Below are 14344 nucleotides of genomic sequence, written 5' to 3' on the forward strand. Positions count from 1 at the left end.
AGCCGTCAAACAAAGATTTTTTTTTGAGATTCAGAATTTCGTGGGAATCAAAATAAAAAAGCTGCAAATTTTTTGTTGATATTGGCGATCGAGAAAGGAATGGATATATATATATATATATATATATATATATATATATATATTGTAGAAGAGTAGTTGAAGGATAGGCGCCACGTGGCGAAACTGACATTGTCACGTGGAAGGAAGGTCATAGCTGGAAACGGCACGCTTCTCAAAGTGATGCCACGTGGCGTGCTAACTGTGACAAAGATGGTTGCGGGCACCGAGTGGAGCCGTTTCAGAATTCCCTTCAGCTCTTCTACCATATTTTTGGAATTTTATAAAGGGAGTGGGTAAAAAATATCCTTAAATTATATATTATTTTTTTCTTTTTAAATACATTTTCTTCTTAATTAATATATTAAAAATGTTCTTGTTTTCTTTCTTCTAATAATCACTTTAACAAATAAAAATGTAGGACATCTTATCAATTAAAATAGAATAACTTCATGTACCCTTTCGACAGATAATATATGTCATAGATATAAGATCATAATATATCCATCATTAATTTATATTTATATAATGATAAACAAATTTATAATAAAATAAGAAATATTTTCATTTTTTATTTTTTTCTGAATTGAAGTAAGATAAACATTTACTAATTTTAAAAAAGTATTATTAGAAAAAAATGTGTTAAAAAGAAAATAAATAATATATTTATTTGAAAAAATGAACATTTTTTTACCCAAAATAACAATAAGGGTATTTTTGGATCAAAGTATTGACGGAAAATATATTTTTGGATTAAACTACAAACTGAGGGCATTTTTGTTCCTTTCGCATAATTTATGGGTATTTTGACCCTTTTTCTTTTTATAAATAAATGTAAATATTTTCAAAAATAATTAATTATAAGTGATAGGAAAAATTGAATTAATGCTTTTCTTGATTTAATAAGATGGATAACTAATATGAAACAAATTAATTATTTTTAGTAAAATGATCAACTAATATGAGATGAATGAGTAATCAATACTCCCTTTATTCTTAATCCAAGTAAAGAAGAACCACACGCAACTCACTTCCCAATGTACGTTGAATTGTGCTTCAATGATTTCTCCTCAAATTTACTCACACCATAAGCAAATGCCAAATTCTTGTAAGAGACCTAATATAATATTGGTTACTTAAAAAAAATAAATTGAGTTATTGGTTCAATATTGGTTTTTTAATATTGGGTTAACCGATAACCCATTAAAAATATAATAATTTACTATTTTAATTTTTAGTCATACATAAGTATCAAATAAAAAATATTAATATAGTCACTATATTAAACTTTAACTATAAAGATCCTACGTAATTAACATTACTTAATTAACTCTGCTCTCTGCAATTATTCTTTTGCTCTCGGCATTTATTCTTTAGATTTTAGTATTACTTTAGTCTGTTAGGCAACGCCTAGGGTTGTGACTTATGAGTATTTGTTATACTTTTACTACACTAAGCAAAAATTTTGCACTCAATGAGTAATTAGATTTCTCTCTTTTTTATTTTGCGTTAAATTGTTGGACAAGTCATATATTTGTTTTGAAATCATTTTTTTATTGGTTAAATCGAAAATCGAACCGCGAAAGACTAAACCCGATAAACCGAAAATCGATAACAAATATCTTATTGATTTGATTATCGATTCAGCATATTTAAAAATCGAAAATCGATAAACCGAACTGATAATACTTAAAACCGAACCAAACCGATCGATACAATAGATACTCGAGTACATATATGTTGATTCAAGTAAATGAGTAATAATGTATACGCCAAATTACAAGTAATAATGTGCAACCCTAATGCGATTTAAAGAATTTAATTGCATATATTCGCTAGCCAATTGTAATGTGATATTGGATCTCTTATGAATTTGAATTTCAAGTCCAAAATTGATAATTAAAAAAAAATTGGAGTACTGAGAGAAAATGGCCAAATGAACCCCTAATCTATTATTGAATTTTCAACTACACACTTATACTTCACGAGTGTCCTATTACCCCTCTGAGCTATTTAAAAGTGGAATTATTTCCTCCCTGAAATATCATTACCAGACATGTGTCTTGTGGTGAAATACACGCACTTGACATGTGTATTTCACCATTTAATAATTATTTTTTTAAAAAAGCTCTCCTCCTTCCTCTTCCTTTCTTCCCCAATCATTTTTTCAACTCTAACTATTCTAAACACCATTTTTTACCTCAATAAATTTCTATATCTCTAACAATTTATAAAAACGAAAATTCAAGTCACCTTTTCTCTTCCCCATTCTTTATTCTTTCTCCCACTAAAATTTTCATGATTAATTTATAATTTGAGTTTTTGATTTTGATTCTTCATGGGTTTTAGGAGAACATCTATGATCCTTCTTTAAAAATGTAGAAGAAATTGTTTTGTTTTAGTTTCTTTTAATTAGTTTGAGGATATTTTTTAAATATACAATTAATTCACTTTGATTTTGTTACTCTTGAGTACATGACTTTAAAAATAATAATTAATGGGTATGTTTATTTAAAAAAATAAATTTAATTTGTTAGATATGTTCTATATAAGTCTATTGACAAATTATTTATTCATAAAATGCATTAGTTGTTGATAATTTTTATTCCAAACATCCATTGAAAAAGCTTCAACAATGATAATGGTGAGAAATGTATAGTTGTATAGATAAATAAGAAGAAAGAAAGAGAAAGAAAAAAGAAACTTAGAAAAAAAACAGAAATTAAAAAAAATAGGCAACTCACTCTCTCAAAGAGAGTGACATACACTCTCTATGCCAACTCAGCACATAAGGGGTTATTTATTCCATTTTAAAGTAGTTCAGGGGGTAATAGGACTCCCGCGAAGAATAGGTGTGTAGTTGAAAATTCGATAATAGATTGGGTGGTCATTTAGCCATTTTCTCGAGTACTGATAAGCGGGACAAAATGTTTTTTTATTTATTTATTGGGTCCATGTAATTTATATGGTATAAAAAATAATTTATTTTGCTATGCCAAATTTATTTTAGTGATTAATATAATTGGATGATTTTTCTAGATAAATATCTTAAGTTAAGTGATTTTATTGATATAAAACAAAGTTTAATGACTTTGCTAGATAATTTCTCATAGTTTAATGACCTTTTATGATATTAACTCGAGATTATAGATTTTTTTTTTTGAAAAAATAGTTTAAAAAAAAAAGAACTTGACAAAATCGCTGCTGGGCAGCGATTTTAATTTTTTTTAACAGCCCAAACGAAGTTACTTTACCAATAAAGATCTCGCAGCCTCCAGAGTGATTTTACTCTTTTTTATTTTTTATTTTTTATATACCGTTTATGTTTTCTGAAGGAAAAAAGTTGCCCTTTTGACTCCGAACTCTAATTTATGATCAAAGGAGTTTAACACACAAAAAAGAAAAGAAAAGGAAATAGAAGATAAAACGGAGAGGCTTGGGCATGAAAATGACAAAGTCTATCTATACAATGGTGGATCCATTATGGGAGGAAAATATGTACAACCGTTATACCTTGTGTGCTAAGCACTAATGTACAAAAGAATCAGCTATCTACAAAACATAGAGGCGTGCATACATGATTTAAACTAGATCTTTTAAGTTTTAACACTAAATTCATTCTACTTTTGAACTTATGGATACATGTATAACATTTATTGAATTTTTAGAGGATATTCACACACATTTATGAATTCACATACAGGTATATATATATGCTCCATGTCAAAAAAACTGGATTCGGAAGAATGCCCCTGTGACAAGATAACTATGACCAAAATAAGCTGCTAATGGAAATTTACTAGCAGCAACAATCTCCTATCCAGGACATTCCACTGCTTATGGATAGCATGATAAATGGATGAATCCTTCATTCAGGTCTTGACATATCGAAATAAAAAAAGAATGGAGTAGGATCATGATCCTAGTTGTTCCTTCAACAGCAGAATTTTGTTTATTCAACAATTCTCCTGTGGCTCTTGACCAGATGTTTGTTCCCTAAGCCTCCTCTCAGCAGCTATAGCAGCAGCAACAGAAGGTGGAAAATGCGTCAAGCTCTGAGTTGCCTCTTCATCGGTGGAAGGTGTCGGTGCCACCCTGAATAAGGATTCAACATCTCTTAGCGTCAAAATGGGCTGATCTTGATTCTTTCTGTTGCCACTAACAAATGAATCAGTATTCCTGCTCTTGTTCAGCTTGTATATGCTCTCCTCAACTGTGTCTTTCACCTATTATAAAAAAAACAACAAAAAGAAAGAGATCTTGATGAATCACCCCCAGTTAAGGATGTACTGTACTATATGTAGCAACAATTGAAAAATAAGACTGGAAAGTAGGTCTTCACCCACAGTCACTTCAGACATACATAAAACGACACATTTTATGTTGCTAATAATAGGAGACAGCTCAACCGATAGTTATAAAACAATACTACAATTTTTGGTTCATTGTACCAGAAAGTTTAGATATAACAGAGTTACCATACAGAGTTAGGTTTCGACTCCCAATTCAATTATAATGAAGTTTCGATAGAGATACATACTATAAAACGGTGAACAAGAGTCTTATGTGCTTGTCCAATTCGATGCACCCTGCCAATGGCTTGTGCCTCTGCTGCAGGATTCAGCAATGGTTCAACAAGTATAACATGCTGGGCTTCCAGAAGATTGAGGCCATTGGCTCCATGTTGGATCAGGAGCAGCAACACTTGAATGGATCTAGTTTCTGGTTGACCCACATGTCTTTTGCCATTTTCTTCGACATTGTTGTTGTGGCCTCTGAATTGGCTGATGGCAACATGTGATTTCCTGTGAACGCAGTACTTAAGTTTAAAACTTGAAACTAATGTGTCATAGCACACTCCTAAGACATGCAACATGAAATATTTGGCCATAAAATCAAGAGCTGCTTCCTTCACGGATTTTAGGAATGAACTAAGAATGCAGTGACTTCATTCCAACTATTAGCTTCAGTTCGAGCCCAACACTGCTAAAATTCACAGTAGCATCATAATTAAGATATAACTAGTGAGCTGAATCAAACTATGCCATTGACAAGCAATAGTCTAAAATGTAAATAATGGAGCTCGCTAACATATAGGAGGATGAAGAAGCAGAAAAGCAAGAGTGGATTAATGCTTAGTTCTGGACCGTCAACATCATCAATGTTGGGAAGACAGTTTATGAAGTTTAGCTGATTTATTACATTAAGTTTGTGGCAAACCATACTAGAGCAACGTGGTTTGGATTGTACAAATTGGATACTTTTGATATATAATTCGCTCGAAACAATTCACGTTTGCGGTATGTCGAATTGAAAAAAAAGAAGAGAAGAAGAGGATGACGAAGCAGAAGAAGATGATGATGAAGAAGACAAAGAAGAACGATGAAGAAGAAGGAGAAGAAGATGAAAAAGCAAGAGGAAGGAAGAAGGAAGAAGGAAGAAGGAAGAAGGAAGAAGGAAGAAGGAGAAGAAGATGAAAAAGCAAGAGGAACGAAGAAGGAAGAAGGAAGAAGGAAGAGAAGCCATTAATGGCTAAAGTGAAAGGAAGAAGAGGAAGCTATGGCCGAATGGCTAATTTGGCCATTTTTTTTGTAAATAAATTAGCCGAGTGGCTCTTTTCTATAATTAACTCCTTTCTTTAAACAGAGACTTCAGATAATGCAGGAAAATATGAATTTAGTCTCATGGTTGCTAAAATCGTGAAAAATAAGTGTTCCCTTCTGTTCCTAGAAAACAACTATTTTTGAACTTTGAAAGAACCAAAAAAGGTGGACTACAAGCAAATTATTACCTTCCTCCTTTCATCCGCACAAAAGTTATGTTGTTAGCCGCAAACGCATGCTCTAATACATCCAGCACATCATTCCAACTGCTAAAGACAAGAACCTTAGCTACTGGATTTGTGGAAGTGATCCATAAAATTCTTCTGGTGACAGCTTCAATCTAGAATACAATGTTCATCAAAATACAACGTTCATCAATAAATTGAAAATGCATTACAACTTTTGTTGTTACATACACAAATTCCTACTGTCCTAAAATGAATGATACAGTTCCATATTCAGTTCAAGTTATCAGTTTGCAGTTTAGTTAAGGAATTATGTATTAAAAGTAAAACTAATCAAAACTGCAACAATATGTAATGATTCAACGACATATTTTAGTCCTAACAAGTTAGCGGACTCTCTATCTAGAAAGTACTTCCTCTTGTTGCAAGGTGCTTCTACAACTTAAATGGAAGAACGTCCTCCAACATTCTGATCAGATATAGATTACATTTTCCATATTATTTGATTGGAAAGTTGACTCTGTCTAGCAAGTACTTCCTTTTGTTGCAAGGTGATTGATACAACTTAAATGGAAGAACTTCTACTCCAATTGTATTATTTGATTTGAAATTTTCCCAACTAACTTCCGTTCTTCAGTCTTCCCATTTCAAATCATTATCTTAATCATTTATTTATCAAATTCAATAAAATAATTTATTTGAATATTTGACTATTAATATCCGCAATATTCAGACCAAGGCCATACCTATTTACCCTTCTATGGATGAGCTAAACAACAGTGTTCAAGATGAGATACCATGGCACATGCTCTTTGCAGACGATATTGAGTTAATTGATGAAGTTAGTGAGAATGTCAATCAAAAGTAGAAGCACTTACAGAGTAATGAATTTAGGATAAGTAGGAGTGAGACAGAATACATGCACTGTACCTTTTGTCAGATAGGAGTAAAGTTGAGGTGAGATCAGACGGATATGAGGTACTTAAATGTAAATAGTTTAGATATCTAGTTTTAATGTCCCAGGAAAATGGAATGATAAATGAAGATGCTATGAATACGATTAAAGTAAGATGGTGGAAATGGAAGCGTGCCACAAGAGTGTTATGTGATAGGAAGATACCAATGAAAGGCAAGTTCTATAGAACGTCTTTAAGGCCAACAATGTTGTATGGGAGTGAATGTTGGGCCTCTACAGCCCAACATATTCGCAAAATAAGTGCCTCAAAGATGCGAATGTTAAGATGAATGTGCAGTCATACAAAATTTAAAAAAGATAAAAACTATCACATATCTCAGAAGGTACAAGTAGCGGATTTAGAGGATAGAACGACAGAATCTCGTTTAACGCATGATGATTGACAGTGCTAAAAATGGAAAGGAAGACCTAAAATCATGTGGGAAAATGTTATCATAAAAGATCTGGAATATATCAGAACCTAGGAAAATCTAGATAATCAATGGAAGTTGAAAATCCATATAAATGATACCAACTAAAATACTGGTGCTTACTAGAACAACCTTAATATATTTAGAGAAATAAGCACTAGAGAGCCCCTAGTGGTAGATAGTCCTTAAGCACGTATTGACATATTATGAACCTACTACACATTTATGATATTGAAGATCTATACAACCGACCTCAATTAGCTTGGTATTGCGGCATAGTTGTAAATGTTGTTTTATTCAGACTAAGAACCTATTTAGCCAAGCTGCCAAAAACTACTTATTTTGAGAAGCACTTTTGTCAAAATAATTTTTGAGAAGTACTTTTGGAGGAAATTTGTGTTTGGCCAATTCATTTGAGAAGTACTTTGTCCGTTCCTTTTTAGTTGTCACATTGCGCTTTTCAAGAGTTAATTTGATTAACTTTCAAAGCTAAATTAGATTACATTAGTACAATTTTAAAATAAAAAATTAGATATTCAAAAACTATACATAAATACTATAAATTGCAACTTTTTTTAATATAAATATGATGAATAAATACATCTTAAAATGTTAGTTAAAGTTCATATCATTTGACTCTTAAAAAGGAAACTGTGACAAGTAAAAAGGAATAGTGGGAGTACTTTTTTCAATATTTTGATTAGGGGTGTCAAATGGGCGGGTTGGGTTGAAATAGAAATAGGGTTGGGTCTCGACCCGCCCAAGTTTAGTTTGGGCTCAAATGAGTTGGGTTAAATGGGTTGGGTCTTGACCCGCCCAATTTGACCCGATTAATCTCTATACTTTTAACATAGTGATATTTAACTTTTATAATCACAATGCGAATTTCAGCACAAGATTTTTTTTAAAAAAAGTAACAAATTGATAGATAAATCCTAAAAGATGTTAAATAGATAATAATTCATACCTTTAATATAAAAACATATCTTAGTAAAGAGTTTTAAAACGGGTTGAAATTGAAGATTGAATTGGGCTCAATTGAGGATTCTCTTAAAATGGGTTAGACTTGAATGAGTTGAGATTAAACCCAATTCAAATTATCTTGTGCCGAACCCTTAAAATTTTGGGCGGGTTACCTATGTTTGGGTTCATTTTTGACACCCCTAATTTTGATAAACAATTTTCTGGGTCGAAATTTGATGAGTCGATTGTGCTGGCCAATCATTTTAAAAAGTGTTTTGGCATGTTAAGTTATGAGAAAAACAACATTAAAGCACGTTTATTTAACAGAGAAATTATATAAAATATTTAGGATGAAAAACATTAAAGTTAAGAGCAAATTATTAACTTGTATTTTGTTTATAGTTATGACATTGCTATTTCAAAGAGAAAAATGGAGAGATAGAGGAAAGAGACTGTAGCAAAAAGGGAGAAAGAAACTTGTATTTAAAGTTGACGGGTTATTACAAAGAGGAAGAGGAGAAGAAGAGAGAGATGGAGAACACGGGGAAAGGCACGACAGAAATAAAAAAGAAATAGGAAAAAAGAGTGTATTTAATTGAAAGAAAGATGTATTAGATTAATGAAGGGACGTTTGACAAATGTAAAAAAGGATATTTTTGTCTTGAAAAATTAAATTTCTGCTTCTGTTTCATGGAAAAGGCAGAAATTTGTAGTTTCTTCTCAACAACATAAATGCTACTTCTCCCGCAGCTCAAAAGTACTTATTTCATTTGGTCAAAAACCTCAAAAATAAGTGTGTTTCTGATATAAAAGAGTTGCTTTTAGCCTCCAAGAAGCTTGGCCAAACAGGCTATAAGTTAGCTATTATGGGAGGAAAGAGGTAGATTGAATAATATTGGGACACATGAAGTTGCTGGGAAAGTACAATTCAGTGATAAATGATAGAATTTGCGTTTTGAGTAAAAAAGTAAGGAATACCTTGGTACTATATGAACCTTGGACATTTGTTGAAGCTTCAGAATTCTCAGAGACTACAGAAGAAGATGGACATGACATATTCCGTCTGTCAACAGCATAAGCAATATTTCTGCAGTCAGTATGTTGTCTACAAGTTGGGCACATTAACCAGCTAACCTGAGGCTTCCCATGAAGGGCTAATCTCTTCTCAGTCATTGCAAACAAACCTGCAATGGCAACCATCAAAGTTAGAGCATAGTATCCACCTTTAGCACTCCTTACATAACAGAAAAATGTTTATAGCATTTATTCAAGTTAAAGCTACATGAATATGCAGGTTCTGTAACTTTCTACAACCCCACAAAAAAAATAGTTTGTCCAAGCTGTGTTAACTCAAATGTTGTTTATGCAGAAAGGAAGGTTATCCTCTATTCTCTTCTGGCAATGTCCGAAACCCCTCAATTTTAGGGGCATTCAAAACAATAAAAAAGAAAAGCACACAAGGATAATATAGATATTAGGAACAAAATTCTTGGCACAAATGTGAAATACAGAAAGTGCAGATAAGAAGGGCATATCAACTGTCAAATTAGATAGCTGGATTAGATATAGCCACATGTGTAAACAGACGTCTACTTGCGAAAGTGTCCCAAATCTAAATGGCCAGGATCTCTAGTTCTATTCTGGAATAAAAAATAAACTGTAACTAAATACTCCCTCCATCCTACATTATGTGACACCGTTTAACTTGGCACAAAGTTTAAGAATAAAAGGAAGACATTTGAAACTCGTGATCTAAAAAAACATTAGATATTTGTGTAGCTATAAAACATTTCATTAAGGGTAAAAAGAAAATTTTAAAACTAAGTCGTTTTAAATTATAAAAAAGGTGACATTCTTTTAGGGACATGATGGGCATTGAATTAAGCTAATTCCAGACAGTGTTGGATGTGAATTTTGCTATTATTCTTCTAATTTTATAATGAAGGTGTTGCTTATTCAAGTGTTGAATGTGATTAGTGGAAAAAAGACCCAACAGGAGTGCTGAAGGAATGAAAAGAACATAAAAATGTGTGAAGTTGCAAGACTGCGCAGCCGAGAAGAAATGGGATGAGGCCACTGGACCTCTTCCCGCTGGCTGCGCACTCAAGTACCCAGCTGCACAACCACGCAGTGTGGGGGCGAGAAAAATCAGCAAAAAGGGGCAATTTTGGGAGTTTGAAGGAGACTCTACACTATATGAGTTTGGAACTTGTCACAACGCTATGGTATTGAGAAAAAGGTGAGGATACGAAGGAGAAAAAGGGGTACACTACTGATAAAATCATCTATGATATGCTATTAAATAGTTTAGGAATTAGATCAAATAAAATCATCCCTTGATTCTCAAATCTCCTAGAATCAAGGGATCTGATTGCTAGTTTGTTTATTTTTCTGTAGTATAATTTTGTACCCTCTATGTATATGAATAGAGCCTAGAGGTCATATTATTGTTTTAATTTATTAATATATTGATGGGTGTTGAAAAGAAGGAGAGAGTCGGAAATTGAAAATAAATAAATTGTAAGGTTAAAATTTGAAATTCTCTTGTTATGAGTGATCTTTTCAATTTGAAAAATAATAATGGGTCATGAGATAATCATTGGATGGAAATTAAGTGAGGGATAGGGATTAGCCAATTAGTGGACGTATAGGTTAGCTGCTGGATGCATATTTTTATTTTCGTTCTTTCTGTAGTTGAAATTTAAAATATGGTACCACATTATTATTAAAGCCCTGATACCATTCTGCCACGACTCAAAATTGAACGTGATGACACTTGTCTTATTCCACCAAGACAAGTCAGCCTAAAATTCAACTAAAATCTTCCTTATAAATACTGTTTTAACCCAGGAATCTGTAGTAACAAACTATTTGGTTTCTCAAATGTGAATGGACATCGAATCTCATTATATGAAACATGTGACAAAACTGATAACTCCTTAAGTAGTTAGTATTCCACTTGTCAATTGACGTATTTGTTTCTAGATACCACTAATACCACATCGTGAAAGTCTGTTAGATCCACCACTGGAACACATCATACCTATCGAGAAGATCGTACCCAAACAACCCACACACTGAATAACTGCAAAACATTATCAAATCCATTCCGTCTCTAGCCTAATCGATATGCATTCTTTCTAAGATCACGTCGATGGCAGAAGTAACACGCTCCATAACTCCAACCAAGTAAGCATCGATATCGTTGTAGTAGTCGTATCATGACCCTCTTTGATATACACTCAATCTATGAAATCGTAGTAGAGATTCTGATCTCAATTGGCGCACAACATTCGCTAAGCAACCCGACAACTTTACTAACTGTAGTTTCCAAAGTTACAGTGTTCATAATCTAGCCATCATTTTAATCATTCTACTTCTAATTGTCGAACCACTCAAGATATTGCCGATACCACACAAGTACTATTCCCTCTGCTAGGGTAACTAACCAAAAAAAAAGATAACACGCTCATGAAGTCCCTCAAACACTTGTTCAACCTCATCATTCAAATATCCTCAAAATGCATCATCGAGCTATCACCTTACTCAATCCCTTCAAATTGCTGAACATTCTGAATCTGACCATGCATCCTTTTCATAAGTCTATCACTTCCACCTTAGTATAAGGTCTAACATCCAAGCCATCAAGACACACCAATGGCTTACTTAAGGAACCACGCACGACTCATCACTATAAGTGAGAGAGAATGGAATGAAGCGATACGAATCAGAACGAACAAAAGATGTACGATAGAGATTCAAGAAGTGGAGATTTTTTCTAAAAGTCACAATAGCCTCTGATGATAAGCAACAGACGTCTCCGTGCCGATCCTCAAGACTTGTACACACGTGAGACCTATGAACCTGACTCTAATACCATTTTGTCACGACCCAAAAATAGACGTGATGACACTCATACAATAAATGCGGAAGTAAGATAAGAAAAGAGACTAACACCATCTAATACTGTGGAAATCATAATCAACTCAAAATAAAACCCCAAAACCTGGTTGTCACGTGTACAAGCCTCTAAAGTATTACAATTGATTCGAAAGAAAAATATAAGTCTCAAATGACAATGTTTCTAGAATAGAACAAGATCATAAATAAGGAGCAAAAGGGTCCGCTGAGATGACAAACAACTACCTCACAAATCTCCACAGAAAGCCTTGGACAAAGAGACAGTATCACAAAGATCCGGACTCGTAACCTACACAATTGTAGAAGCAAGGGGTGAGTACCAAACCACACGGTACTCAACAAGCACACTCCTAAACAAAAAGTAAGAGTATAGAATACGGGTACTCCTACCCCTCCAAACGAACCTCCACAACTATAACCTGCATAAAACCAGCCTAACCTAGCAGTTCACAATTTACATAACGCATAGCTCAATAACAACACTCCAACAATTGCAGATCAACAACACACGAGATCAAGTTCCACAGAAAGGCGCTCACAAGTTATAAAGATCTGCAATGCCAAGTATTGTAATGCATGTCTGACCTAGTGATACACACCCTGTCTCTCAGTCCGGGACCCATGAGGGACATATCTGTCCATGCATCCGTCGCGGCGTAAGACACGTCTCTCAATAATAGAATCCGTCGTGGCACACAACACGTCCCTCGATAATAGAATTCGTCGTGGCGTATGACACGTCCCTCGAATCATAATATTTGTCGCGGCGCACAACATGTCCCTCAAAATGGTACATCCTTTTTAATTTCTTATTCTTCCTCAATTCACATAACACTTGTCACAATCATGTCTCAGAACCAATGCAAATGACATGTTCACACAATTGATGACGAGATGATCATTTCCATAACAATTCACAACAACACAATCGCGATACAACAATGAATCAATAAGTCTTTCAAACCATTCACAACACATCACACACCAGTAACTAAACACATTGCCTTTATTACCCCCTTTTCATCATTAGAATTATTCAATAGGGACCAATCAACCCGTCACAAAGTCTCATTACTCCTCAACACATACCACAAGGAAATACACAATTCTATACACTTAACAAAGGTCGAGAAATCCACTTGCCTCAAATAATCAAACAATAACTCCAAAACTTGAGTCTTCTCCTTTTGTTGGGCTTCCAAATAAATAATCACAATAAGATTTTGAAACTAACACCCATATTACTATATGTCTAGCGTAGACCCAAAAAATCACCCAACTCTCTAATCAAGTTCCTAATCTTGATGCCAATTAACAAGTCAACTTTTATATTTTTTAAATTTCAAGCCTAGGATTAAGTTCCAATTTCTCCAATATCAATAATTTAATGATATTCATATAATACAATACACCTAATATTTAATTACATATACCAATATTATTAAAACTTGAATTTTTATACGATGATCAGAAGATAAAGAAACAAGAAATCAAATTCATGGTTATCGTATAAAAATTCATGTTTTAATAATATTGGTATATGTAATTAAATATTAGGTGTATTGTATTATATGAATATCATTAAATTATTGATATTGGAGAAATTGGAACTTAATTCTAGGCTTGAAATTTAGAAAATATAAGAGTTGACATATTAATTGGCATCAAGATCAGGAACTTGATTATATAGTTGGGTGATTTTTTGGGTCTACGCTAGACATATAGTAATATGGGTATTATTAGTTTCAAAATCTTATTGTAATTATTGATTTGAATAGATTGCATTGATTTGGAAGCCCAACAAAAGGAGAAGGCTCAAGTTTTGGAGTGATTGTTTGATTATTAGAGGCAAGTGGATTTCTCGACCCTTGTTAAGTATATAGAATCGTGTATTTCCTTGTGGTATGTGTTGAGGAGTAATGAGATTTTGTATGGATTGACTTGTCCATATTGAATAATTCTAATGATGAAAGGGGAAGGGGTAATAAAAGGCAATATGATTATTTACTAGTGTGTGAAGTGTTGAGAATGGTTTGAAAGACTTATTGATTCATTGTTGATGCTGTATCACGATTGTGTTGTTGTGAATTGTGCATTGTTTATTGTTATGGAAATGGTCATTTCCTCATTAATTGTGTGAACATGTCATTTGCATTGGTTCTGAGACATGGTTGTGACAAGTGTTATGTGAATTGAGGAAAAATAAGAATTAAAAAGGGTGTACCATTT

The 14344-nt window shown here is 33.2% G+C and overlaps 1 protein-coding gene across 2 annotated transcripts in view; it reads right to left on the reverse strand.

Moving 5' to 3' along the window:
- Positions 1-3741: 3741 nt before the first annotated feature.
- LOC125808379 (uncharacterized) overlaps positions 3742-14344 on the reverse strand; it is a 31945-nt gene continuing 21342 nt past the window's right edge. Inside the window, exons 16-19 of one of the 2 annotated variants that reach the window (XM_049488084.1) lie at positions 9173-9378; positions 5849-6000; positions 4598-4862; positions 3742-4283 (exon numbers count right to left, since the gene is read on the reverse strand). In XM_049488084.1, coding sequence (XP_049344041.1) covers positions 4014-4283; positions 4598-4862; positions 5849-6000; positions 9173-9378 — 893 coding nt within the window. In that variant the 3' untranslated portion in view covers positions 3742-4013. Of the gene's footprint in view, positions 4284-4597; positions 4863-5848; positions 6001-9172; positions 9379-14344 lie in introns of those variants that run through there. The other variant, XR_007441725.1, reaches the window with a different exon arrangement.

The sequence above is a fragment of the Solanum verrucosum genome, unplaced genomic scaffold (assembly GCF_900185275.1).
Source record: "Solanum verrucosum unplaced genomic scaffold, falcon-dt-bn FXZP01000112.1, whole genome shotgun sequence".
NCBI classification, from domain to species: domain Eukaryota; kingdom Viridiplantae; phylum Streptophyta; class Magnoliopsida; order Solanales; family Solanaceae; genus Solanum; species Solanum verrucosum.